The 27,925-nt window shown below is 40.3% G+C and overlaps 1 protein-coding gene across 9 annotated transcripts in view; it reads left to right on the forward strand.

Annotated features, from left to right (window-relative positions):
* The window catches only part of FGF1 (fibroblast growth factor 1), a 157,143-nt gene extending 134,429 nt beyond the window's left edge, over nucleotides 1-22,714 (forward strand). For 8 of the 9 annotated variants that reach the window (XM_027842018.1, XM_027842017.1, XM_027842012.1 and 5 more), the window contains one exon: nucleotides 18,182-22,714. In XM_027842018.1, coding sequence (XP_027697819.1) covers nucleotides 18,182-18,376 — 195 coding nt within the window. In that variant the 3' untranslated portion in view covers nucleotides 18,377-22,714. The remainder of the gene's footprint in view (nucleotides 1-18,181) is intronic. The other variant, XM_027842020.1, reaches the window with a different exon arrangement.
* The last annotated feature ends 5,211 nt before the right edge of the window (nucleotides 22,715-27,925 follow it).

Below are 27,925 nucleotides of genomic sequence, written 5' to 3' on the forward strand. Positions count from 1 at the left end.
AAAGAAAGAAAGAAAATTAAGTTCCTTTATACACTGCAAAACTCCATAAAAAGGAAAGCCAGAAGCTGATAGAAGCTGGTTGAGGGGATCACACCAGAGAAGCCATCAAAAGCTCAGGCAAATGCAGAAGCTAGCCTTAACAGGGAGCGGGATCATGACAGGGAAGCCAGAAGACACTAAGCCAGCCTAGGAGGGGGAGAGGAGGTATGCCAACAATGGCAGCACTAGCTTTCCCAAACAAACCTGGAACCAGCTGGTACACTGACCAGGGAGGTCACAGAATAGCAGGAGTTCTAGTAATTGGGCACCTGAAGCCATATCCCAGACCTGATATGCCAAAATAGAAGCAGTGGACCTAAGTAGCCTCCCTGGCTTACTGTTCAGGCAGACAGACCTAGCTGTACGCTATTTGAAGCACTGGGAGCTATAGAAGATTATGGCGTTACCTCAGTGCCTGAGAACCGGCACAAAAGTAGCTGTGCAGGAGGCCCAAGATGGGTATGAGCTCTAATATGTCAGCGGGGTCTATCAGGGCAACAGCAGAGAATTAAACTAACTCACTCCCCATTAGAGGACAATGCAAGGAGACAAAGACAGAAGTAGTGCTGGACCAGCACCTGCAATGGATCATTAGAAGACTAAGCCAGAAACCAGAGATTGAGGCAGAGGACAAGTATCAGCTACTCCATTCAGGTTATACACACTGCAAAAGGGGTAGGAAAGAACAAGGCTAACATAGCAAGGCATTTCAAGAGTGCCAGAGGGGACTGGCCTGACAATATGAGTAAACAGAAGAAAATACCAAGCACAATGAAGACATACTATGTGTTGAGAGAAGCCCAAGAGGTAAACTCGTATGAAGAGAATAACTCCAGGACAACTATATGAAGAATCTCAGAGAAAAGAAATGGCTTGGCTATAAGGACAAATGAATGGCTAAAGAGATGAAGAGCTAAAAAAAGAATGAAACAATCAATGAAATTAGAGTTTAGGAAGAAAAAATTGAAAAGAGAACAAAAGATGGATTATCTTTGTGTGTGGCTGAGACAGGATGGGAGAATAGGTCATATGAAATTAATAAGTTGAATGACTGTGAGGTCAGGAAGTTTGAGGGAATATCAGAATGTATGTGGAAGTCCTATAGTATGAAGGCAGGAGTTGAAAGACTGTAAGCTAGGCATTATACTCATGTAGGAAAGAAGGGAAGTATCATAGAGGTTGGTAGATAATAGCTAATGGGATTTTTAATAAGTGGTCAATATGGATTGAGTGAAACTCAAAGGAGGAGGAACCACACTAAGTGATGGTGTTAGAGGAAGAACTTGGAAGTGGAGCAAGGAGTGTTCTCATTCCCTTGATCAGTAAGTGGGTGGGTGGAGGATGTTGAGTAAAGTGCAGCCAGTACTAGAAAGGTAGTCCAGGGAGGCTGTGTCATTAAGGGGAAATCAGGTCTCAGTGAAAGTCTGAAGATAGAAGAAATGTAAATACCAAAAGAGTTAAGATAAAAGCAAGTTTGTTACCTAGGTAGCTGGCATTCCAGGGAGGTATGGGTAGCTTTAAGGTGGGACATTATGGGGGTGGAGGTTGGGTTGAGGGGAATGGGAAAAAGAGATCAGACAGAAGGGGATAGAGAACAAGGTTTGAATAATAACAGCTGGGGGGTCAGAATCACTGAGATGGGGAAGGTCTGGTCAGAGGAGAATTTATTAATCATTAAATAATCACTGATGAATGAGTTCATGTAGGTTTTCATTGTCAATAGGCATTTGACTTCAGGGTAAAGGTCTCTCAGGGCCTTAGGCAGGTCAGGTGAAGGCACCAGTGCTGGGAGGTGAAGGAATGGTGTTATTCCCTTTCCTCAAGCAGAAGACCAGGTCAGTGACTTGATAGAATGACCTTTTGCCTCTTGCCTAGAAGGAAGGAATCTGGTGCTCAATGAAATGGTATTTCTGCTCTTCCTGGAGACTAGGCAGAAGATTTAATGTGATGAATGGCATTTTATCCCTTTACCTCAAAGGCAGGAGACTGGTGCATGATGGAATGGCATTTCTCTTCTTCCCAAGGAGACCTGATGCTGAGTTCACATGAACTAGGTTTGATCCTAGGGACCTAATGTCAAAGGATCATTTTCTTTCTTTGGCTGGAGTACTCTAGGAAAATCTCAAAATATACTCATAGTATAGCTCATATCTATATTTCTCCATTGCCCACACAGTAACTCCACGTACTAAGAACAACTTTTATTTTACCCCCACGGAAATTGCATAAGATGCAAAGGACCGGGCATGCTGGAGCTAACTCAGTGGGCTCTCACTGATTGTCAGAAAGCAGCAAATGCTAAAAATCAGGGCTTGATTTATTGTTTTATTGATTGTCTAGACTTAAGAAAGTGATAGAGAAAATATCAATAATGCGACTAATCTTAAAAATGTGTTGTGAATGAATTTTTTTCTGAAGAACCACTTGTTTAAAACTTGCTAGCACACCCTTGAAAACAACTCACAGAAGTCTAAAAAAAAAATAGGGATATAAACACAAAAAACCCTCACTAATCCTTCAGCTCTCTCCCCACTTCAGGTCACTTTTAAGGCAATACTCTGACAATACAGCAAAATCTCCTCTCCCTTAGGGTCATATTCAATCCCTTCTAGTCCCACAGTACCTGTGATTTCTATTCCCCACATAAGATAAATAAATAAATGAACAATTAAACAAATGAATGAATAAATATGGAACTACTGAACAAATAATCTCCTTTCTGTTGGACCAGTATTGTCTGAGTAAACTCATTAGCTTTGTTCTTCTAGTTGGACACCGGACAGGAACTACTCGGACTCCTTTTGCAGACTGTTGGTGCAATGGATAAAGCACTGGACCTAGAGTCAAGAAGACCCGGGTTCAAATATGGCCTTAGACACTTATTAGCTGTGTGACCGTGAGCAAGTCACTTAACATTTATCTGCTTCAGTTTTTTCAACTATGTAACTAGGATGATAATAGCATCTACCTCCCAGGGTTTTTGTGAGGAACAAATGAGGTACTATTTGTAGTGTTTAACATAGCACTTGGCATATAGTAAGTGCTCAATAAATGCTTATTTCCTTTCATCCTTCTTTCTCCAAGGAGTACATGACATCAGAACATCTCTCTCTAAAGGTCCAGGTCTAACACTCTTGAACTCAAGAGCTCTTGAGCCCACAAAGTAACTCCCAAAGCTTGGGCATAAACTTGGCTTCTGCCATACTTCTGCAGGTAATCTCTCTGTGCCCCAGTTGCTGACATAAGTGATATTGGGGAAAGCTCACTCTTAGCATCTCTTCTCACACACTATGTTCAAGCATATCTACCACTTTCATTTGCTTCTGCTGCAAATGGCCATCAACTTCTCTTGATGGAAGTAGCAAAGATAGAAGTTCCACAACATAACCTTTGCTATACTGTTGAAGAAGGTGTAAGGTGAAAAGGAGATTCCAAAGAATAAGACAGGCCCCCCCAATACATTTTATATAAACTATGAAAGGAGGCTCCTCCAAGAAAAGTTCACCCTCCTCTCAGTTGCCAGTCTTTTGCATAGCAGCCAGAGTGATGAGGAACCAGTCACAGGAATTTCCTGTATTCTTTGAATGAGGTACCACAGTGCCTGGCTCCTCTATGGGAAGTACCTCCCAGACGCCTCTAGACAAAGATCCACACCTCATAAGATAAATTCAATGAATGTATTACCTAATTCACAGGGTGGTTGTGGGGGGGGGTGGAAATGCTTTATAAACTTCAGAGTGAAATCTGAGTTACCATGGAGTAGGCTACCTCCCACTCTCCTCTCCCCACAAGACCCTTGAACCCCTTGCTATGTCCAAGGTTTGGTGTGTGGTTCATGGTCGGCATTTATTAAAATTCACCACCCAAGTTTTTGTCAATTATACCTTGCCAGACCATGCCAAATAATTCATGACACCACAGCAAAAGACATTCAATTAAGACCAAATGCAAGGTAAATAGCAAGGAATTAAATCAGGTCATAAATGTTCCCAAGTTAATCTCTCTGTCTTTCCGACACAGTGGGAGAGTGACATATCTCTCAAAGCAGGGTGTTAGGGATTAGTTTCTATGATAGTCTCTGCTTAGTAAGTCCCTTTCAATCTTGGTATAGCAGTTAGGGAATTGACCTTTAGGGAAGTTAAAGTTCAGGCCAAGTCTCTGCTTTCCCCACCAACCCTTTTCATGCTATCTTAGCTTTCATGGTGTGCATCAGTACCCTCAAGAGGACATAGACGTGGTTGTTATTTCTTCATGTGTGTTGAGGAGAGACTGGACCTGCTTGCGCCTGGAGCCTATTGCTACCTATTGTCTTTCCAACTCCAGAAAATTCTCACAGCCTCTCTACCAAATCCCCTCTTTAATGGGACAAATCCTACTCAATACGTTCCAGGTGATATTGCATTTCTGTGGCTCACACAGCCTTCTGGGATGTATAGATCTGAGAATTTCCTCCCAATAAGTAGAGCTTTCTCTTGGTCCCAAGTATCATGGGAACATGGAGTCCACCCATGAATATACCCTTCTACCATTATTATTATTAATAATATAACTATATAATCAAAGGCATAAAAGCCTTCCTTCAATAAATGCTCTTCATGTAATAGTGGAGATTTGAAAAAAATCTTATATCCAAGAAATAACAATAACTTTTCCATGGATACATAAATAGCAAATGTTAGAGCCAGGATTAATGGAACCACTGAATCTCAGATTGGGAATGAATATTGGGGATCTTCTAGCTGAATCCTTTTACAATAACCCTGACAAGTGAACATCCATTCTATGTTTGAACACCTCCAATGAAGGGAAATCTATTACCTCCCGAGCTAACCCATTTCACTTTTGGACAGCCCTAATTGCCAGGAAGTTTTTCCTTACAATGAGCTTAAATTTGCCGTTCTATAACTTCTGCCAATTATTCTTAGTTCTGCTCCTGAGGCAGTGACTATGTGGACCTCTCTAAATCTTCCCCTCCTTAGGCTAAACAGTCTTGACGCCTTTAACTGGTTCTCTTACTTTGTAATCTCCAATCTCCTCAATATCTTGGTTTTCCTCCCCTGGACACAATCCATTTTGTCATTGACCTTTGTCAATTGAACATGATATTCCAGATGTGATCCAGCTAGGGCAGAGTGCTGAGGGATGATCATTCAGGACACATTATCTCGTTGTAGGTAGCCCAAGATCGTTCTAGCTTTTTTGGATGCCAACTAATACTGCCGACTCACCCTGAACTTGCACTCAGCTAAAAGCCCTCAATTTTTCTACACACAACATCTAGCCATTCTTTTCCATGCTGTTACAAGGCATTCTGTCTCTTTAAGATCCTTTCCATGAGGAGCAGTTGATGATAAAGAGGGCAGAAAGTGATTTTGTGTAAAGGAAAAGATTTATTTTAATTTTAAAGGATGCAAGATTGCTGCTCTCGTGGATGGACATTTGATACCTAGCGTGAGTATTATTTTAAAATATGTGTATGAAGAAATAAAACTTTCTGATGGATTTTGCATAATTTTGGAAGGAAAATTATCTGTGGTATGGATTTGAAGATTTAGATCTCTTTATTAACAATGAGGAGTGGTCTCCTTGGGAGGGGGGAATATTTTAATAGCTAGCATTTATATAACACTTTAAAGTTTGCAAAGCACTTTACTTATGATGTCTCATATGGTCCTCACAACATATCTGGGAGGCAGGTACTATTATTATGCAAGATTTACAGATGAGGAAACTGAGACTGAGAGAGGTTAAGTGATTTTCCCAGGGTTACACATCTAGTAAGTGCCTGAGGCAGGATCTGAACTCAGGTCTTCCTGACTTCAAATCCAACGTTCTATCCATGATACCACCTAGCTACCCCATAATAATAACTAATATCTCTATGGCACTTTTATTGATTGCAAAGTACTAGTTTTTTGTAAATTATTTCCCCAATCTTCCAGATAGGAAAACCGAGGCACAGAGAGGTTAAGTGATTTGTTAAGGGTCACATAGCTAGTATGTATCTGAAGCAGGATTTGTACAAAGATCTTCCTGACTTCAAGGTGAACAATTCATACATTACAACACCTTGAACATTTATAAAGAGGCAAAGAAAGATCCCTTGTTTATTAAAACCTAGAGAATTTTTTTTTTTTTGGTAAAGAAACACAGTTTTAAGGCACTAAAGAGACACATTACCTTGAAGGAGATTTCAGAACTAAGGAATGATAGGTACCTCCCTAATTTGCATATACATATTTTATATCCATATTTTGTGACTAAAAAAGATAAAACTAAGAAAATGAGAAGTCATAAATATTTAGAGCCAAAAGTATACTTTTTTAAAACTATAAATTTGATAAGGAAAATTGGGCCAGTTGTAACTTGACTAGTGGTTTGTCACTAATATTTAGAAAGCTCCCATCTATGTCATAGAGCAGAGAAGATGAAGGGGAAAAGATAAAGCAACAGCAGTAACAAGGGAAGAGAAACCTTAGTTGAAGGATTGGGGGTGGGGTGGAGAGCAGGGTTTGGTTCAGAAAAGCTACTCAGTTGAAACTATGGTACCTGGAAGGAGTCAGTTTAGAGAAGGTTTCAGCTGAATTATTCCCAGTTGGTCAGAGAGCACTGATTTCACTGGTTAAGAGTCCCAGTGGCCGCTAATGACTTTCTTCACCACCTAGAATTGGAGCAAAATAAAGCTTTCATAGGGGCTTGTTGCTCTCTGCTGCCCCCTGTAGCTTGAGAAGGAGAAGCAGAGGGGTCTTTGCCACTGTGGAATCCTAGTGAGCTGGCTTAGAGTGAAGATGAACTATATTGCTGTAAGGGTCATTTTGATTGGACAGCACCACATCTGGGTGAGTGAAAAACTGCCTGGACTGGCTTGGACAGACCAGAGATAAACAGTTTGACGAATTTGGTAATTGTCTTGCTTAAAGAAAACTACTTACATTAAGAGCTACCACTTTCTAAATACCCCTTTAAGAGTAATGGTTAATTGAATGAGCTTGTAAAGACTATGTCTTTGTAGAGAAAAGATGATTTTTCTTAGCTGAAGAGAGGTGAAGAACAGGTGTGATATAGATGTTCCTGAATGAACCAATAACATTGAAGCCTGTAGACTAGAGTTGTGAGTCACCCCAAACACATGAGTTTTCTTTCCTCATGTGTTTCTGTCAGGTTTCTATAAATGCGTATCCACTCTTTACCACAGATATTGAGTGTACTAGTAAGAGTCTAATCTGGATTTATATGTATATTTATAATTTATTGTGATTATTTATTTTGTTGTTGTGTAGTCATTTTTTAGTTGTCCAACTCTCTGTGTCTCCATTTGGGGTTTTCTTGGCAGAGACAGTGGAGTACTCTGCCATTTCCTTCTCCATCTCACTTTACAGATGAGAAAACTGAGGCAAACGGGTTCAAGTGACTTGTCCAGAGTCACATAGCTAGGAAATGTCTGAGGCTATATTTGAAATCAGGAAGATGAGTCTTCCTAACTCCAGACCTGGTACTCTATCCACTGCACCACCTAGTTCCATTTTATATACGTATGTGTGTGTAAATATATATATATATATGATATATACACACACACATATATGTATACATGTATGTATTGTATCTATACAAATTTATGCCTTTGATTTAATATAATAGCATCTATAACATTATTTCATTTGCCTTATTGTTAAGAAAATGGCTATGTTTATGATCTAATGGTGACCTTATTGTGTCTGATTATATGAATTTCATTCATTGTGTGGATGTATTGCCTTGTGAATGACTGTAGATAAAAAATACATTGCATGGGAGTTCAAGTGGCGAGAAAAAGAGACTTTTCCCTCAATGTTGCTATCGTTGTTCATCCTTCATTCTCGAAAAGGATCAATGACATCAGGAGGGTGATGTCTTAACTTGCAAGTGAATTGGGTTTAAGTGAGGCAGAGCTGCACAAAGTCATTAGCCTCCCTCTCTGCTCCAACTTACTCTAGACAGGATTACTCTAGAACCTGAGAAAGTTTGAATGTAACCATGTGGTGGAGGTCTACCTCTAAGAACTTAGACCTGCTAGTGTGAGAGCAGGTTAGAGGATCAAGCAGAACTCACAGAGAAGTAGAGTATTGGACACACATAGTCAAAAGGTGTGAGGTCCCAAGTGTCACATCATGGGGTGTTTATATCCCACTTTGTGACTAGATTCCACTCTAACACAGCACATTTATGTTGTAGGGGTGTTAGATGAGAACATACGTTGGTGTTACACTATATTTGTAGATTTGATTCTTTGAATACTAGTATAAGACTTAAACTTTAAAAAAAAGACAAACAAATTAGATTCGTCCCATTATTTTCTACTACATCTTTAGCCATGATCTTTTTGAATCCTGATTCTATCATCCAGCATGTTAGCTATTCTTCCCAATATAGTGTCATCTATAAATTTGATAAATATATCATTCAAGTCATTGATAAAAATATTTAGCAGCAAAGGGGAAGGGACAAATTCCTGGGATGCTCTGTCCCCCAAGCATGGAATGTAATTATGCTCACCTCCTCCCTTATTTCATTCAAAGTTCTGCTCATGTGAAACCTCCTATAGGAAGCGTTTCCTTATCCTGGCTGTTAGGCAGTGTAGTGGAGAGAGTCCTGGACCTGGAGTCAGGAAGACCTGAGCTTAAATCCCTATTCTTCATAACTGTGTGATCCTGGGAAGGTCACTTAACTTCTCTTTACCTCAGTTTCTGCATCTGTAAAATGGGGATAATAATTTCACCTAACTCCCAATGTGGTTGAAAGAGTGAAGCACTTTGCAAACGTTAAAACTCTATATAAATGCCAACTATTATGTTCCCCCTCCAACAGCTACTATTCTCCCCCAACTTTGGTATCTATTTTGTATATACTTATTTATGTGCATATTATTTCCCTAATAGAATGTAAGCTCCCTAATGACAGGTACTGTTTTATTTTTGTTTTTCTATCCCCATTGCCCACCACAAAAGCTGGCACATAGTAGGTACTTAATTGTGTTTAAAGCAAAATATTTATTGGTGTGTATTGTACAAGAAAGGAGTTCAACTCAGGGGATCAGTGGTTAGAGTGCTAGGCCTAGAGTCAGGAAGACCTGAGTTCAAATCTGGCCTCAGACACTTACTATATATGTGACTCTAGGCAAGTCACTTTAACATGTATTTGCCTTAATCCATTGGAGAAGGAAATGGCAAATCTTTTCAGTATCTTTGCCAAGAAAACCCTATGGACATCATTGGCATACTATGGTCCACGAGGTCTGAAGAACTGGACACGACTGAACAACAAATTGTACCAAAAAATTTCCAGTCATAAAATATATATTACAAATAATTGAAAAAGGTATTTAGCATGCATATGGTTTTTTTTTTTTTAAAAACAAACAAGTTTAGTGGGTTTATTGAAAAGGCAGTATTTGGCCAGATGACAAATTCTTGAAAGCCTGGTAATCACACACCCTCTGTTGGCTTCTATTTCTTCCTCCAATCCAACACATTGGATTACTATAGATAAACCCTCATAATGCTTTCACTGCTAATATACATAAGGTCAAAAGATGAAGACCTAGACGGGATCTGAAAGAGAATCTCATCCAACCTCTCATTTCACAGATGAGGAAACTGAGACCCAGATAAATTAAGGGACAAGTAGTAACAACCAGAGCTGGGATTCCAACCCAGGTGCTCCAAAACCTGATGCTCTTGTCACCGTAGCAAGTGTAGCAAGTGTAGCAAGTGAAACCATCAGAGAGGAAAGTGGCTGCCACAGGAGCTATCACTAGGGTGAAGGGAATTAGGGGAATCTGTGAAATCGTTCAGGGCAGTCATAGCTGCAGAGAAGTAACTCTGAGGCACCAGGTAGAGAAAGGACGGGGTGGAAATGATTCTCATAGAGACTTTGGACATCTCGAATGATATCTGATCTGCCTGTAAACATCCCCCATCACCAAATAGTCATTCCCTCTCAGGTTTTTTGTTGCTCTTGGTAACTTTCCCCACTCACATCTGCCTTTGTCATAGTAACCTAAGTCAGGAAGCTAGGTAGCTCTGAATTTAAATCCTGCCTCAGGCAGTTACTAGATGTGTGACACTGGCACTTAACCTTTCTCAGCCTCAGTTTCCTCATTTATAAAATGGGGATAATAATAGCACCAACTTTACAGGATTATTGTGAAGCTCAGATAAGACAATATTCGTCAATCATTTTGCAAACTTGAAAATGCCGTACACCTACGAGCTATTATTAACCTGATTTAATAAGATCGTATCATCAGAGGTTTAGAGTTGGAAGAAACTTTAGTAGACATCTAGTCCAACTCTCATTTTACAGATGAGGAAATTGAAGCCCAAAGATGTTAAGTGAATTACCCAAGGACACACAGGTAATAGACAACAGAGGAAGGATTTGAACCCAGCAACTCTTACTCCAAATCCAGTGTTCTTTTCATTGCACCACAATTTCATCTATCTACAGATGTTGGTTGAGGGAACCAACACACTTGACTCAGTCCCACAACATGCTACTGGAGAAAGTGTGGTGGATTTGACACCAGACACCTAGTTCAAATCCTGGCTCTCCAGTTACTTGTGTGGCCTTAGGCAAATCACTTAATCTGTCTGGGTCTCACTTTCTTTTTCTGTAAAATGAGAGTGTTGAAGCAGATAACCTCAGAATTCTCTTCCAGCTCTAAATCTGTGATGCTATGATAATCTAGAGATGACTCTAGAGCCCTGTAGGGGAATAGGGCCTCCTGCCAACATGACTCTTCCTTTTCCTCTTGGAACACTTCCTTTCCCCACCAGATGCTAAAGAGATGTACACATTTACTCTTTCTCTGTGACAGTCCACTTTTCTACTTAGTTTCCCTTTTTCCCAGGCCCAGGGCAGAATATTTAGACTGACAACTTCTTCCCTTTCCCTTCTATCCCCAAGCAAGCCCAAAATCTTCCTGAGCAGAGGTCTCTGAGTTTTTTTTTAAATGATAACTTGACTTAAATATAATTGGTTTCCTCTGTAATCCTCTGCATTTTATTTTATACATTTAAAACATTATTCAGAGAAGGGGTCCAAAGGCTTCACCAGACTGCAAAAGGGGACCATGACACAAAAAGGCTTAGAGCCTCTGCTCTTTAGACTTTCAAAGGATCCATAAAAGCACAGGACAAAAATGGCAAACCATAGGGAAACTACAAAGTTGCAAGAAATCCTCATACGGTAAAACAGCAGACTGAAAGAGAACTAAAGTAGTCCTCTGCTGTCTCATGGTGGGGTGTTCTTCATATTCTTCGAAGTGTAAGCTCCAGCAGGTTTTACCAAGCCAGGATGGCCAAGTGGCAGGTTATACTGTTGTCTGAGGGCTAACGCAGATGGAGACAGAGAAGCTCTTCACCATGGGATTGGTCACAGGGGGACAGATTTTATTTGACCACGGCAACACATTTAACACATTTCCTAAGTCCTGGTAAGGTTGTGATCAAGAGATGAATGGAATCACTGACCCTTGAAGTAGGTATAATGATACTTAATCCAGTTCTTCATTGGAATATGAATGAAACTTAGTCCCCTCAATTGGCTCATCTCCAATCCAGAATCACATCCCCTCAACTCTTTTCTGCCTTTATTTGCAGGATTAGTACTCATCAGCCTTTCTCTCTCTCTGGATGGCCTGTGTAGGATTATGGGATAAATAACTTGCACAAAGGTCCCAGCAAAGTTTATTCATATCTCAGAGAAACTTCCTGATAATTGCCTAAATCTAAATCTTCTTGCTTCTTACATAAGGAGATCATTTTAAGTCATTCCTTGATAGTTTCCTCTGTGTCTAACTTGAGATCATCCATGTTGTCATTTAGTGTGCATCTGAAAATGGGTGATATGGCAGTTCTTTGATATGCAGAATGCCTGTGCATATTTCATATAAATAAAGAGAAGGAATTCTACAGCATTTTTTAGGTCTTTCTATCTCATTCTTGTTTTCAGTTAAGGCCAGTTTAAGTGCTATCTTTTCTAGAGAACTTTTTCTTACTTCTTCAGCTGCAAATCATCTATCATTCCTCTGATTTCCCATAGCAACTTGTACCTCTGCTGTTGCACCTGTACATTCTACTTTGTGTTATAGGCAAGAGTGTGCTAGAACCAGCCCAAACCAGTTTGTGAGAGTCAGTTTTCAGTGTGAACATTTTCACCTTGGCAATCAGCAAACACTACCAATTAGGACTAGATTCTTGTTGTGCTAATTGTCTAGACTTCGTAAAGTAACTAAGAAAATGTCAATCATACAGATTGGTATTTAAAGTGTGTCATGTGTACATTTTGTTTTTCAGAGAGCCTATTCTTAAATACTTAGCACAACACTAATGGTCATAGGGATTTGCATACATACATCACTTCTCCACCAGACTTTCAGCTCTACAAGGACCAAGAGAGTATCAGCATCATCTTCTTGCTATTCCCTACAAGGCCTAGTATGTATGTGATAGGCACTCAGAAAATACTCTTTGGATGAGTAATCAGTCAATGGAAATTCACTGATTGATTACATGACTAAAAGGATATTACCAAAGAAATGCAGAATTGAAAGAAAAATTAGTTTACTTGTATGGTGAGAGCATGGGATAACAGACTACCTGTGTGATTCATCTGTGTCTATGTGATGTCAGGGAACTCAAGGAAGACCCCGAGCACAATTTGGGGTCCACCAGTGGAGAACTTATGGTGGAAAGAGTCACATAGGATGGCCTGGCATGATCTGCACCTTTGGGAGGAATACCCAAATTGTTGACATGAATATCAGTTTGGATATATTTTAGTATTTTGATCAAGCAATATGTGTTTAGCCTCGTGCTGAATATCAGAGTAGATGCTCAGTACTTAACCAGTTGATTAATTTGTTCTATTCCAGTTTTAGACCAAAATTCACTCTGAGACTCAACCTCTCTGTGTCTTGGAGTGTCTGTTTTGATTCAGATACAATTCTATGATATGTAGCCAAAAAACAGCCTTCTTCCTTGTCAAGGAGCAGGACCCTAAAACCCTGAAAGGATCAGTGTGTGTTATTCGTATATATACTCAATAAGCATTGTGTGTGTATAATATATGTATGTATATATATATACATATATGTATATATGTATATAATGTAGATGAGCATTCCTCTCCCAGAATAGGTTATTAACCTTGGTTGCCCACATAACTGAGCCCTCAATGATTTCCAGATTAGTTGATGCTTAAATATAGGCAGAGCCATAGCTAGTAATTTTGGTGCAAGGGCACACAATATGCATAGGGCAAGTAACCTAGAAATGCATCCTTAAATCAATTTTTTGGGATACATTGAGTGGAGAGTAGGGTGAGATCCAGGGACACAAGGTTCCTGGGTACACCATGAGGCCACTGGGAAAACAAATTATTGGAGAGGGCAGTTATACTTATGATTCTCTCAATAGGCATTCAGAACCATTGAGTTGAAGATGTCCTTTCCCTACACCATAAATCAATATAGAAAGGCTGTGATATCTTCCTTTTCCATAGATATGCTTTCAACTTCATCATTCAACTGAAATTTATGTCTCCAAAGTTACTAATGATCTAATGTAATTGCCAAATCTAATGGTTTTTTCCTTGGTCCTTTTCCTTTTGAGATTGCACTACAGCTTTTAATTGTTGTTTTTCAGTCGTTAAATCATGTCCTACTCTTTGTGACCCTGTATGGGGTTTTCTTGGCAAAGATATTGGAGTGGATTACCATTTCCTTCTCCAGTGGATTGGATAAACAGGGGTTAAGTGACTTGCCCAGGCTCACCATAGTGAGTATATGAGGCCACATTTGAACTCAGGTCTTCCTGACTCCAGACCCAGTGCTCCATCCACTGAGTCATCTAGTTGCCTCCAGCCTTTGATACCATTGATCATCTTCTTCTCCTTGATACTCTCTTCTCTTTAGTTTTGGTGACACTTTATTCTCCTGATTCTTCTACTGGTCTGACTACTCCTATATCTCCTTTGCTGAATCTTCATCTATATATGCCTGTTAACCCTGGGTGTCTCCCAGGGCTCTCTCCTGGGCCTCTTCTCTTCTCCCTCTATATGTTTCACTTGGTGATCTCATTAGCTCCCATAGGTTCAGTTACTCTCTCTATGCTAATGATCCTCAGATCTGTGTATCCAGGCCTAAACTCTCTCCTCACCTCCATACTTGCATCTCCAGCTACCTATTGGACATCTTGAACTGGATATACCATAGACCCAACATGTCCCAAACTGAACTCATTATCTTCTTCCTCCCCCCCACCCCCAACCCTTTCTTCTCCTGAACTTCTCTATTGGGGTCCAGTGTATTATTATTCTCACCTGGGCTCATAACTTAGGTATCATCCTCAACTCCTCATTCTCTTTTATCCCATATATCCCATCTGTTGCAAAGGGCTGTTGATTTTTCTTTGTAAAATCTCTTATTTGTGACTCCTTCTCTCCTCTATCACTTCCACCATCCTGGTCTAAGCCCCCATTGCCACATGCCTAGACTATATGCAATATGTCAGTTGGTCTCCCTGCCTCAAGTCTCTGCCACCTCTAGTCTACTCTCTGCTCAGCTCTCAAATTAACCGTCCTAAAGCACAGGGCTGACCATGTCACCTCCCTATTCATTCAACTCTAGTGGTACCTTATCACCAACAGGACCAATATAAACCCCCTGTTTGGTGTTCAAAGCCCTTTATAACTCAACACCCTCACTTTTCCAGTCCTCTTCCACCTGACTTGCCTTTGTGTGCTCTTCAATCCAGTGACACTGTTTCTTGCTCTCATCATCAAACAACAGACTCTCCAGATTCTAGATATTTTCTTTAGCTTTCTTCTACCATTGGAATTCTCTGCCTCCTTATTTTCACCTTCTGGCTTCCCTGGTTTCCTTCAAGTCCTAGCTAAAACCCAACTTTCTACAAACACCTTTTCCTAATATCTCTTAATTCTAGTGTCTTCTCTCTCTTATGTATCCTTGTATAAATTGGTTATGTGTTCCCTTTCAGTGTCTTGTTTCTACATAGTTTGCATGTTGTCTCCCTCATGAGACTGTGAGATTCTTGAGATCAGGGACTGTCTTTTGCCTTTCTTAGTCAATAAGCATTTACTACGGTCTACAATGTGCCAGCCATTATTCTAAACACTAGAGATATAAAGAAAGGCAAAAGATAGTCCTGTCCTCAAGGAGGTCACAATGGAATGGATTTTTGTATTCACAGTTAGTAGAGTGCTTGGCACATAATAGGTGCTTAATAAGTGACAGTTAACTAACCACCTAGTCAGTCAATAAAATTTTATTAAGTACCTACAATGTGCCAAACACTGTACTAAGTACTGGGGATACAAAAAGAGGCAAAAGGCAGGGACTTCAAGGAGCATGCAATCTAATGGGGAAGAGAAACAAACAATTATGTACAAACAAATTATATATAGGATAAATGGGAAATAATTAAGAGAAGGAAGGCATTAGAATTAAGAAAGGTTATGAAAGTCTTTCTGGAAAAGAAGGGTTTTTAGTTGGGACTTAAAGGAAGCCAGAGATGCCAATAGGTGGAGATGAGGAGGGACCATCTAGTCTAACACAAACCTGCACAAGAATTCCCTCCACAACATACCTGACAACTGGTCATCCAGCCTTTGACTAGGGTTCTTATGAGAGGGAGCTCTATCCTTCTGAAGGCAGCTAATTCCACTTTGTATCTTTGTTAGGAAGTTTTTCCTTGTCTCAAGCTACATTTGCATCTTTGCAACTTTTACTCATTGTTACCTATTCTGTTCTTTGGGACCAAATTGATGAAATCTAACATCTCTTCCCCATGGCAGGCCTCCAGACACTTAAAGGCAGCTAGCCTGCTCCTCCCCCCCCCAATCTTGTCCACTACAATCTAAAGATTCCCACTTTCCAATCCTTTTGACAAAGTTGGATTTTTCAGTCATGTCTGACTCTTCATGACCCCATTTGGGGCTTTCTTGGCAAAGATGCTGGAGTGGTTTGCCATTTCAGTCTCCAGTTCATTTGACAGATAAGGAAACTGAGGCAAACAGGGTTAAGTGACTTGCCAATTCTATGGCAAAAACTCAAGGTCTTTTGATATCCTGGTTGATCTCTTCAGGTCAGGATACTCTTCAGCTTATCAATATCTTTCCTAAAATGTAACTTTTGAATTTCCTTTAGAATCATAGATTTTGTGCCTTAGAGGTCATCTAGTCCAATGAAGTCCAGACAGGATAAATGATTTGTTCAAGGTCACACAGATAGTAAGTGAAAGGACCACAATTAGAACTCAAGTCCTCTGTCTATAAATCCAACATTTTTCCCACTGTACTGTGATGCCTTGCTTAGGAGGGCACAGAGAACCATTTTAGGGCTTTGAAGGTAGTAATGTTATGATCAAATTAATGATAAGGAAGATTAATCTGACAAATGTTTACAGGATGGAGGAAGGAGGAAGCATCTGAAGGCAGGGAGACTGGTTAGAGGACTACTGTAATTGTCCATGTAGATGGCTTGTAATTTGGTGGAGATAGATAGATAGGAGAGATATTGATAAGATTTGACAAGTCTTGAATTTTATTACATGTGTAACCTGAGAAGGGAAGAGTCTATAGCAGTGGTATCAAAGTCAAATAGAAACAAAGTCAAATAGAAATATTAAACTGTACATGCAAATTCCTGTGGACTCCATATTGACTTAGAAAGCCATACATTCATATATTTCTTTTTTACTACTATAGCAGTACATTAAAATCAGATAGTAACAACATTTTAATCTAGCTCAGGCAGCATTCAGGAGTCTGTGGACCACATGTGGTCTGCAGGTTGGGTATTTGACATCTCTGGACTACAGTAACATCAAGATTCCCACCAAGGTAATTGGTGGTACAACTGATAACATTTTAAAAATCAGGAGGAAAAAATTTGGAATTCTTCAAGAAAAGCAATTAAAATAATTCCTATATTTTGACCCAGTGATCCCATAATTGGATATGTACTCCCCCCCAAAACAAAAAACAGCAAGAAACATCCCATATATGTGAGCATATTCATAACAGCATTTTTTTTGTAGTAGCCAAAAAAAACAAAACAAAACAACCAACTGGAGAGGAAATAGATGCCCGTTGATGAGGGAATGACTGAATTAATCATGGTCAATGAATGTAATGCAATATTAGTCTGTTATAAGAAATGACACATATTAAGAATTCAGAGATACAAAGAAAGATTTGTATGAACTGATACAGAGTCAAATAAACAGAACCAGGTTAAAAAATATAGACAGTAACTAATGTTGCATAAATGAGAACAATCTTAAAAGTCAGCTGAATTTAGGTTAATTGAAGCAATCAATTTTAAATCCAGAAAAGAGATGATTACTACTCTTAGAGAGAGGTATGTGACTGTGGATGCAGAATGTTGTCAGTCTTGGTTTTTTGTTAGTAAACTTGACTGCTTTTCTTTCTGTTCTATGATGGGGGAAGGGATTAGAAATGTGTTAGCCTGTGATTAAAAATCATTTTTATTAAAAAGGCAAAGTCAAGAGAGGAAGCAGATTTTGTAGAAAAGAGAAAAAGTTTGGTTTCAAACTTGCTGAGTTTGAGGTGTTAGTGGGAGATCCAGTTGGAGACTGAATCCCAAAATCTCAGAATTGGAAAGGCCTTTTGGGGTCAGCCCATCTACCATTCATTAGAAATGAAAGTCTGAGCTCAGGAGAGAGGTCAGGGTTAGAGATCTAAATTTGATATTGAGGGTTTATTTTTAGAAAGCAACTTCCTGAGTATGGACTAAAGGGGTAGAATTAAATGCAGCCAGATTTCCTGCCTTTTCTAAGTCTAAAGTCTTGTATATAATGGAAATTTATATTCACAATAGTAATCCTGAAGTTCTATGCACATCTGACCTTGTTCAGTGAAGTTCAACAGGATGAAATGTTAGCATTTCACCATCTTCCTTCCAAAGGGGACTTCAAATTTGCACTCAGTGAAAACTACATATGGAGTAGACTATGGTAGACTAGACTTTCCTCCTCCCCTAAGTGTTTTGTCCGCATTGTCCTAGGGATAGAAAGGGAAACATTTCTAATGGATTTCATTTCTCTGTTTTTTATAGCAGACACCCAGTGAAGAATGCTTGTTCCTGGAGAGGTTGGAGGAGAATCATTACAACACCTACATATCAAAAAAGCATGCAGAGAAAAATTGGTTTGTTGGCCTCAAGAAGAATGGAAGCTGCAAAAGAGGTCCCAGGACTCACTATGGCCAGAAAGCCATCCTGTTCCTTCCCCTCCCTGTGTCCTCTGAGTAAGGAAATCTGAACCAGGTGTTGGCCACTCCAGAACAATCCCAGGAGTCTCAAACACTTCCTTCCCTCTCTTCTGGATCCCTAAATGTCCCTTTGCCTATTGGGTAGCCTGACCCTGAGATCAACAGCCATCTCTATTTGCAAGCTATGTGCTTTTAAATTCCTAGTCCCTCTTATGCAAAGCTGTTTGCACTAGTAAAGCTCAGCACAAATGGACCAAAATGCTGCTAGGGCCAACAGGCCAGGCTATCCCAGGCTGTGTTTTGATTTTCCGTTGTTATGTGGATCTCAGCAGCAGGACAGGCCTCTCAAATGCAAAGGTGCATGTGTGGGGCCAAATGAAGTGTGTTAAGGGACATGCCAAATGAGTCATTAGTAACTGCATACAATTCCTCTCTGAGGGAGCAAACCCCATCTGCTCTTTTCCCCAAACACCTGGCTCAAAGCCCTCTTCCTTTTAACACCCCACAAATATTAGCCGAGTAACTTATTACAAGATTGGGGCGGGGGAGGGCCACCCACAGAAAACGCGATCAGGGATGTGGAACCAAGTAGATATGAATGGCTGCAAATGGGAAAGGCCGGACAAGACCCTGAAAGGAAGAGAATCTTAAGGTAGAAAGAACAAAGGAAGAGAAGGAGGAGGAGAATTAACTGATAGAAATCCTTATGCTTCTTCACCCTTCCAAGGTTTTAAGAAGAATGTTGCTGGGAACAGTAGACACCAGTGAAGGATTTTAGGATGGGTACAAGATAAGGATGATTTGAAAAAGCAGGAAAAACAAGAGTTGATCAGTTAAGTGGCAGATTGTACCAAAGGGCAAATATATTGTCTGGTGACCTTCAAATAGAAGGAGTTTAGAAAATAGAAGGAAGGAGAAATTAACTCTATAAATAGTGGAGCCTTTTACCCTTTATGAGCAGAGGTCATAGCTGGAGAAGACTTTAGAGGTCATTTAGTCCAACTTCCTAAGCAAACTGAGGCCTAAATCAGTTAAGTGAGTTGCCAAAGGTCACATAGCTATTATAGGAGGAGAGGCAAGATTTGACTCTTGGTTCCTGATTCCAAACTCAATGTTGCTTCCACTATGTATAGTTTGTAGGCCTTAGTAAATAGAGATGTTGGGAGTCCTAAGAGACTATGAAGGAGCAGAAGAGAGCTAAGGAGCTACAGAATAACTCTAAGTTCTGAAATTCCAATGAAACTTTGCAAAGAGACCCTCTCCCTTTCAATTAGTCATCCTTAAAATGCCCTGCTCATGCACCTTGAGGGTACTCCTGCTTTCAGCAGGCCCCCAAACACTCCAAGGAACTGCTTGCAGCTTTCTTATGCCTGTATTTAAAAAGTCAAAGCAAGTAACAAAACAGAATTATAGCATAGGACATAGAGTACCAACCTCCAGGGATGGGTCATTCTTCTTTCACGGAGCAGTCCAGAAGACTGTCCATCCCTAGTTTGGCCCCTCCCAGGATGTCATTGCCATGGCAACCCACTCCCAGGGTCATTCCCTCCTCTACTATGCCTTACCACTCTGCCCCTCCTCTGCTGCCCCCCCCCACCCGTACATCATGCTGTAGAAGTACTCTAAAATCTCTGAGGGACAGACTGCTCTCCCTCTTTGCATGACTGCACTGACAAGGGCAGACTCTTGCTGTCACCCCTGCCTCATCCACCACCAACTCAGCAAATTTGCCCCAGTTTCAAAGATGTAACTAGGAATTCCAGCACCTGGGGAAAGTAAAGTATGTGGATGTATGGATAGAAGGCAGTGTACACTACCAGTATTATTTTTCCTGGTTGTCCCTAGGACCAACACATTCTGGTTAGAGTTATATTGGTTTAACAGTGCATGGCCTAGAGTGACAAGACAACTAGGGTGGGATTAGTCAAGGCAGTGAAGAAATAGGGATGGGAATTATACCCAAGAGCAAAAGTCTGGTGGATATCTGTTGCAAATAAGAAGAATGCCTCCCTCCTGAAATAATGGTATCCTAGTCACCCCATGCTAATTACAGTTGTGCCAAGCACAAAAATTCCTAGTTCCTGCTCTAGAAAAAAATATTTACTTTAAATGTTCCACTAATGGTGAAATAAATGCCTTTTGAACAGTATCTCGAGGTCTATCAAAGGCACATTTCACAAATAGTACAACTCTAATTACTATCTTACCAAAGGAAAAGTAGTATTTCAATTATTATTAATATGTTTCTTGCTTGAAGTAAACCCAAACCATATGGCTAGAGAGCTTGTAGAAATATAACTCATCTCTGACTTACGATACCGGTATCTTGTTAATAGCTTTCCTATTCCATATTATTTATTGAGAGCATATGTTTTCATCATATAGTTAAACCATCTAGAGACCACCTGCAGTTAAACCTCATTAATATTCACTCATTAAGGATGATGGCTGTATCATATGATAGTCAATTCTCTATAGCTCATATTACATTTACTCACAAAAGAAGATATCTCTTTTTCTTCTTTGTCTTTGGTGTCCTGTTGTGCTGCTATGAATTCTCCATCAGAGAAGTGTCTTGTCTAAGACAGAGGAGACAACCCCATAACTCTGAGCAAGGTCTCATGGACCTTGAAAGTCTGATTGAAACTTCCATCACAGGAGAGAGCTGAGCCAATGTGAAGTGAGAAAACACCTTAGCAACAGAACTGTTACATTGAGATTGGAAGGAAAAGTTACAGCTCCCAGAAAAGGTATTTCAAGTCACAGTGCTGCTGAATAATTCAAATAAAGTGGCTAAGCCTGTAATTAATAATGTTACTCTACACTCCTTTCCCTTCTGTGATCTCTTTTCACATCGATTATTTCCTTTGATCCTATTAACAAACCCTATGAAGGAGCTGGGATAGTGCAATTCTGGACAAAATCTCTCTGCCATTATATCTCGCTCAGAATAAAAGTTATCCAAAGAGGAAATTCAAGGGATTTCTAATAGTCTGTAATGATCTATTGTTGAGTTTAGTCCAAGAAACATTAAATGCTATTGTTAACTGATAGGAAAGAAGTTTGTTATTTTAGAGGCAGACCCTCATTGTCACAGAACCATCATGATGCTTATGTTAATTCAGGAACTGTTTCTTTCTTGACTCTGTTCTGCACCAAGGCTATAGCTAGAAGCTAGAGAATCATAGGATTTTAAAGTTAGCAGTTATCAGAGAGGCTATCTGATTCACCTCCCTCATTTTACAGATGATGTATTAAGGCCCGGAGGGGTCAAGGGTCACAAAGGAAGTAGCAAAACTGGAGGTTTGAACCCAGGGCCTCTGTTTCTATGGCACCATCCTGCCAGTACCTGAGACTCTGTTGCCCAGAAGCAGAGTTTTTCCATAAATTAATTCAATTTGCTTTCATGACTAACAAAAACCTATGGGGAAATGGGGTCACAACAATTTGGGACCTGTTTGCCAAGTCATGTGACCTGGCTGGTTTGTGACTGGAATGACTCATCATGCACTAACACCAAAGTTTGCCATTATGAGCTCTCCTAGGGCATGATGCTTGTTATATAAGAAACATATTGCAGATCCATTCCTTTCTGTTATGTAAAAATCAGTGGCCTGATTCATTCATTTTACTTGGTTGACTGAGGAAATGAAATTGAGTACCAGATGTCCTGTTCTCTAAAGATCGAGCAACTTCCATCAGTGAAAAAAACTCGCTATCCCCTAATATAACATCCCCTTAGATCTTCAAAGGGTGTGTCAAAGTATACCATAGCATCCATGCCAACTGTGTAAATGTGTCAGCAGTCCAGGAAGATAAGCTTTCTAATTCTGAAAGGAAAATTAGCCAAAACCTAGTGGCTTTGTGCTTGGCTCCTTCCTTCCCTACTCCATTTGGAACTTTCTCTGGTTTGTTATTAAGGAGAGATCCCCTCTCACTATTTTTTATTTCCCTTACATGTATCATTCTCTCTGATCTGTCTGTAAGTGTCCCTGTTCGTAAACCCAACTAATGATGTATTGTTTGATGCTCCTGTCCTACTTACTTGCAGGAGCCCTTGGGTTTCAATTTTTTTGTGTGTGTGTTGTTACTTTTTCCCCCAGAAGTGGTAACAGATGTGGCCCCTTTGGGACCAACAGTGAGCATGTGCAAGAAAGGTGACCAGGGTTAGGGGTATGGACTGGAGCTAAAGCCGAGGCTTTCCTTTGAATGATGGGAAACTAATCATCCCTAATAAAGTATGGAAGTCAGGACCTGGGCTTCACTAGCAGCCTATCTGGTATTCAGCTAAGGGGCTGCAGGTGAAACCTAGCCATGGTCTTGTGTGGTTCTGCATTTTGTATGGTTCAGCATCTTACCAAAGATAATAAAAGTTCAATAACAGAATGACTCTCTGAGAATGCCTTTAATGTTTCCTTATGTAATGTACACTTAGCTTTCCACTAAAGGATCCCCTTCAGCATCACTCACAGAGAAATAGTTTTTGGAGTATCTCTCTTTCACTGTTATTCATATATTGAAAACTGGGAATCTCTATTTGTGTATTTGGGCATCTGTGATCTAAGAAGTAGGGCAGCTAGGTGGCACAGTGGATAGAATCTTGGGCCTGGAGTCAGGAAGACCTGAGTTCAAATCCCACCTTACTTATTAGCTGTGTGACCCTGGGCAAGTCACTTAACCCTGTTTGCCTGTTTCCTCATCTATAAAATGAGCTGGAGAAGGAATGGCAAATCACTCCAGTATCTTTGCCAAATGCCAAAGTTACAGAGTGTCAGACATGACTGAAACAAATGAACAACAACAACAAAACAGTGATCTGAGAAGTATATCCCAAGGAGCCCTTCCTCTCCCCTTCCCCCGCAAAGAGATGGGTCCTATAACTGAAGTTACACTGTTTCTTCTTATTATCGATCTTATCAAAACTGGGATAGTGTCTGTATGGTTGACCAGTTTGCTTTCCTAAGGAACTAACTGATGTATGCCTTGAGAAAAACCAAAAGGATTTCCTTTAAAATAGCATGTTTCAGTAAGGGACAGTAACAGTTTATCTTGCCTTTCAAGGCAATTCAATGCCACAAATACGTATTATTAAACAGCTACTGGATGGTACTATGTATGGTACTAAACAGGTACTATGCTAGGTGTTGGGGGATATAAAGACAAAAATGGAATGGTTCCTTGCCCTCAAGGAGTTTCCACTCTTATTGGGGTGGGGGGGGGGGGGTAAGAGAAACAACACTGGAGCCTGAGGACTCTGGGTTCAAATTCTGACTCTGAAGTTCACTGTCTTGAGACTTTGGGTAAGTCACTTAACCTCCCTGGGTGTCTTGCCCAGAATTCCCATGCACAGTGATATTCACCATGTCCCCAAACAGAGGGGCTAATTTGATACCAAAGAAAGAGGCCAGGTGCTCCAGACTGATTATAGGTAGTAGTTTAATTAATTGGATTACTTACATAGGGGCAGTCTGGGGCAACAGCCAGATAAAACAATCTCAACAGAGGATCGATCCCCGCAAAGTCTCCAAGAAAGCTCAGTGATAAGTATAAGAAACAGACAAAGTGAGGAGGAGCTATAGAGTATATCATTATAGATTGGTAGATATTTTCAGATTTCTGCTTAGTAATGAACCTGGGCATTAAGCCAGCGTTGTTTGGGCAAATGCCCAAACACAGGTTTGTGTACTGGTCATGTGCTGGTCACTGCGTCCGTGTTACGGTCTTCACCGGTCACTATGCCTGGGTTTTCACTTGTCACAGTGTTTAAGTTACGGCTTTCACTTCTCCCTGCTTTATGGCTTTTTCCCCAGTAGGGACCCCATGCTGGAGCTTGGTTTCTTCATCTCTAAAATAAGCGGATTGGGAGTAGGTGGCTTCCAAGGTGCCTCTCAGCTCTAGTTCTGCGCTTCAATGGAAACCAAAAAATAAATACAAAGTACACGAAAAGGTCATTTCAAGATGGAGAGCACTTGTCATTGAGGAGCTCAGGGAAGGCCTCAGCTAGGAAATAGCACCTGACTTGTGCCCTGAAGGAAACCAGGGAATTCTACGAGGTGAAGGCGAATAGAAAGACCTTCATGGTATATACGAGGGGGGGCAGCAGAGGAATGTCATGTTTTGCTTATTAAACTCTCTAAGTTGCCAAACCGAGCAAAACTCTCTTTAAACAAATCTTTGCATACAAGTCTTTCAAGATCTTCATGGAACAGTATATCAATATCTGGCAAAGTTGTGGTAGAACCCAAGCACACAGATCAAAGAAGAAGGAAATGGCAAACCACTCTAGTATCTTTGCCAAGAAAACCCCGAGGACAAAAGTCCACAGAGTTGGACACAACTGAACGATTCAGCAACACCACCACCACCACCACCACATGGGCCAAAAAGTCACTGCACACACACGTTAGGTAGTATGTATTCATATGAGACAACATATGTCTACATATGAGAGAACATAACCCATTTTTCTTTTGGCTTTTCAAGCTGCCTAGAGTCATGGTTCTCCCCACCAGAGATGGCTCTGTCCTCTCCTCACCCTTTCCTTGCCTGATCGATCCTGTATTATCACAGCATTTCAGTGTTTTCAAAGCCACAATTTGTTTCTGAGCAAACAAGATGATGTCCCAGAAACCATCTGTTCTAAAGTCAGCAACGGCACAAACCAGTGAATTCTGCCACCCTGATCTGCTACTAATAACGTAAAACAAATGTAATAATGTAAATTCCATAAGTAACCACAACTGAGTGCAGTCTTGGACTCAGCAGATTTCTGTACTCAGGAAGCCTGAAGGCTTATTTTAATAACTTCTAGTCCCTTTACTTCTCTCCTATAATCTTTGAAATTCTCCTTATAGAAGAGCCCCAAATAGGAAACTCGGTACCATCAGAGCTACAACTAGGGAAGAACGAATGAGGCTTTGTCCTAAGGCAGGAAAATTTAAGAGCATGAAAATTTAGCTTATGTACTTGTAGGAGTTTGTGTAAAAGCTTTGTAGAAACAACTGCATTTAGTTAAAATCAGAAGTTACTAGATGCTTTCACCTATGAGCCACTACTAACCTCTTTCAACTGAATTTGTCTTATTATGTTATTTTTATTATCGTGAATTACATTATTAGAAGATAAATTTGTGTTACTTGCCTTGGGGCATAAAATTGCTAGTCATAACTCTGGACGCCACTTCCTCACCTATTAAGCATTTCCTCTAGCAGCATAGATTAGAGATTAGAATTCTGAACTAGAAATCAGGAAGAGCTAGGTTCAAATTCTGCCTCAGACACTTATTAACTGTGTGACATGGGCAAGTCATTTGACTTTCTTGGGCCCAAGTTTCTACTCTCTGTAAAATGAGGGGTTGGACTAGATGGTATCTGAAATCCTTTCTAGGTCTATTTTTTTTTTTGCAAGGCAATCGAGGTTAAGTGACTTGCCCAAGGTCACACAGCTAGTGAATATTGTCTCTGAGGCTGGATTTGAACTCATGCCCTCCTGACTTCAGGGCCGGTGCTCTATCCACTGCATCATCTAGCGATCCCTTCTAGCTCTAAATCTTATCATCCGTACTTTATCCCCATGATCCTCCACCAAACAACATGTAGAGGACTTTCTACATATGCTAAGAGAAGGTATTAAACCTCAATCTCAAATAATCGACTTCTGGAAAATTGCCAATTAGTCATAGAAAGATGTCCACTTAGATACTATTCAAAGGAGAGTGGTCATTGCTTATGGGGAGGCACAGATGATCCATGCTTTTAAATTTCTAATCTTGGATGAACACATTTTAAAATTTCATTTTGCCTCCAAGGATTTGGGTGGGCTAAGGGGTAAATAGAACTGAACTCTTCTGAGTGACTCTTGCCATTAAATGAAGGAGGAAAATAAAGTATGACCATGGTTCATATTTATCTGAGTGACCTGCCATCTGCCACAGTGAAAAATCCCCACATCTCATACATCTTTGGGTTTTATATATTGACCACTAAGATGAGGGCCACATATCATATATGCTATTGTTGTTGTTGAATTGTTTTTAGTCATGTCTGACTCTTTGTGACTCCATTTGGGTTTTCTTAGCAAGATACTGGAATGGTTTGCCATTTCCTTCTCCAGCTCATTTTACAAATGAGGAAACTGAGGCAAACAGGGCTAAATGACTTGCCCAGGGTCATATAGCTAGTGAGTGCCTGAGGCTGGATTTGAATTTAGATCTTCCTGACTCCAGGCCCAGTGCTCTGTCCACTGTGCCACTACCTGCCCAACATATCATATATATTTGCCTTTATCTATGTTTTTGCCTTCTCAGTAGTGAACAGGATTTATTTCCCAAAAACAATATCAACAGTTTAGGAATGCCTGGCCAAACAGCAGGATTTGTAAACATGTCTCACTTGAAAATCTCCAAGGATTACAGTTTGAATTACGAATATAAGTGAAGGATTGGGGATTACTTAGGGAACTCCTTCACCATTCCAGATTGCCATTCACCTACGGCCCAGGAAGATGCCTGAGGCTCAGAGAGATTAAGTAACTTGCCCCTGGTCACACCATTAATAAATGAGAGGCAGGGTTTGAATCTGTCCTCAAAACTCTAGTCCCAATATTCTAGCTAGGGCAAGCCCTGCTTCTTATCATTTGGATTGACAACCATTAGCTGAGTGGTCCAAGGAAAGTACAACTCTTTCCCTTCCCTCCCCTATGTTCCCAGCCCAGCACCCACAAAAAGAGTTTTTGCCTCTGACATAACATGGAAGAAACTCCTCCTGCCACTGGTCATTGCATACTTATTCTGAATCCCTTCAGGGGACTTCGACCTTTGAGGCCATTGATCCATCACCTGTCCCCTCATAATTCATACAACATCTTCTCGGGTTACGTGAGGAATATGCAGACTGACTTCTTGGCTCTCTTTATAACTGTGCAGCCATGTTGTGGCTGAAAGACTGACTATGACATCCTATCCTGTTGGTTTTCTGCCACAGTTAGAAAATTAAAACAGAAAAATCACATCATAGCCTAAAACCACAAAGCTGGTTTGCCTGATAAAATGACTCCATTGTTGGGCCTAGTTTTTGGTCTGCTAATGGGCCGAGAATGTTTGTAATGTGGAGAGGGCTTGTTTCCCCAATTACTTCCTTACTTCTAAATCTCTATCTGTCATAGAGGCTAAATTTACATGTTCAGCTGCTGAAACTTGGTGTCTGTCTTGTTATATAAACATTCAAAACCTCAATATGTCCTTGATGTCTTTTATATCAACCTTAATTAAGGGTTGGGCACACCCTATTTGGACCAATGTTAAATTTAAGGGTTTACTTTACTCAGCCACAGTGTTTGGTGATAAAGACAGAGACAGGCATGTTGTGCATGGCTTAACAGATATATATTTCACTGTAGGCCTCCCTGTTTTATATTTTTCCTGTCTTTGACATTCATTTTAGAAGGCTGGCTCAGAAACTCATAGAGGGTGGATTTTGCTATATGCATGCATCAGCTCAGATTCTTCATTTTCCAAAATATTCTATAGAACAGCTTCTAGCTAGTGTACTTTGCCTAAGCTAACTAAGCTCCATCCCACTGATGGTGGAGA

This window comes from Vombatus ursinus, unplaced genomic scaffold, assembly GCF_900497805.2.
Source record: "Vombatus ursinus unplaced genomic scaffold, bare-nosed wombat genome assembly UNPS02014863.1, whole genome shotgun sequence".
Lineage (NCBI taxonomy): Eukaryota > Metazoa > Chordata > Mammalia > Diprotodontia > Vombatidae > Vombatus > Vombatus ursinus.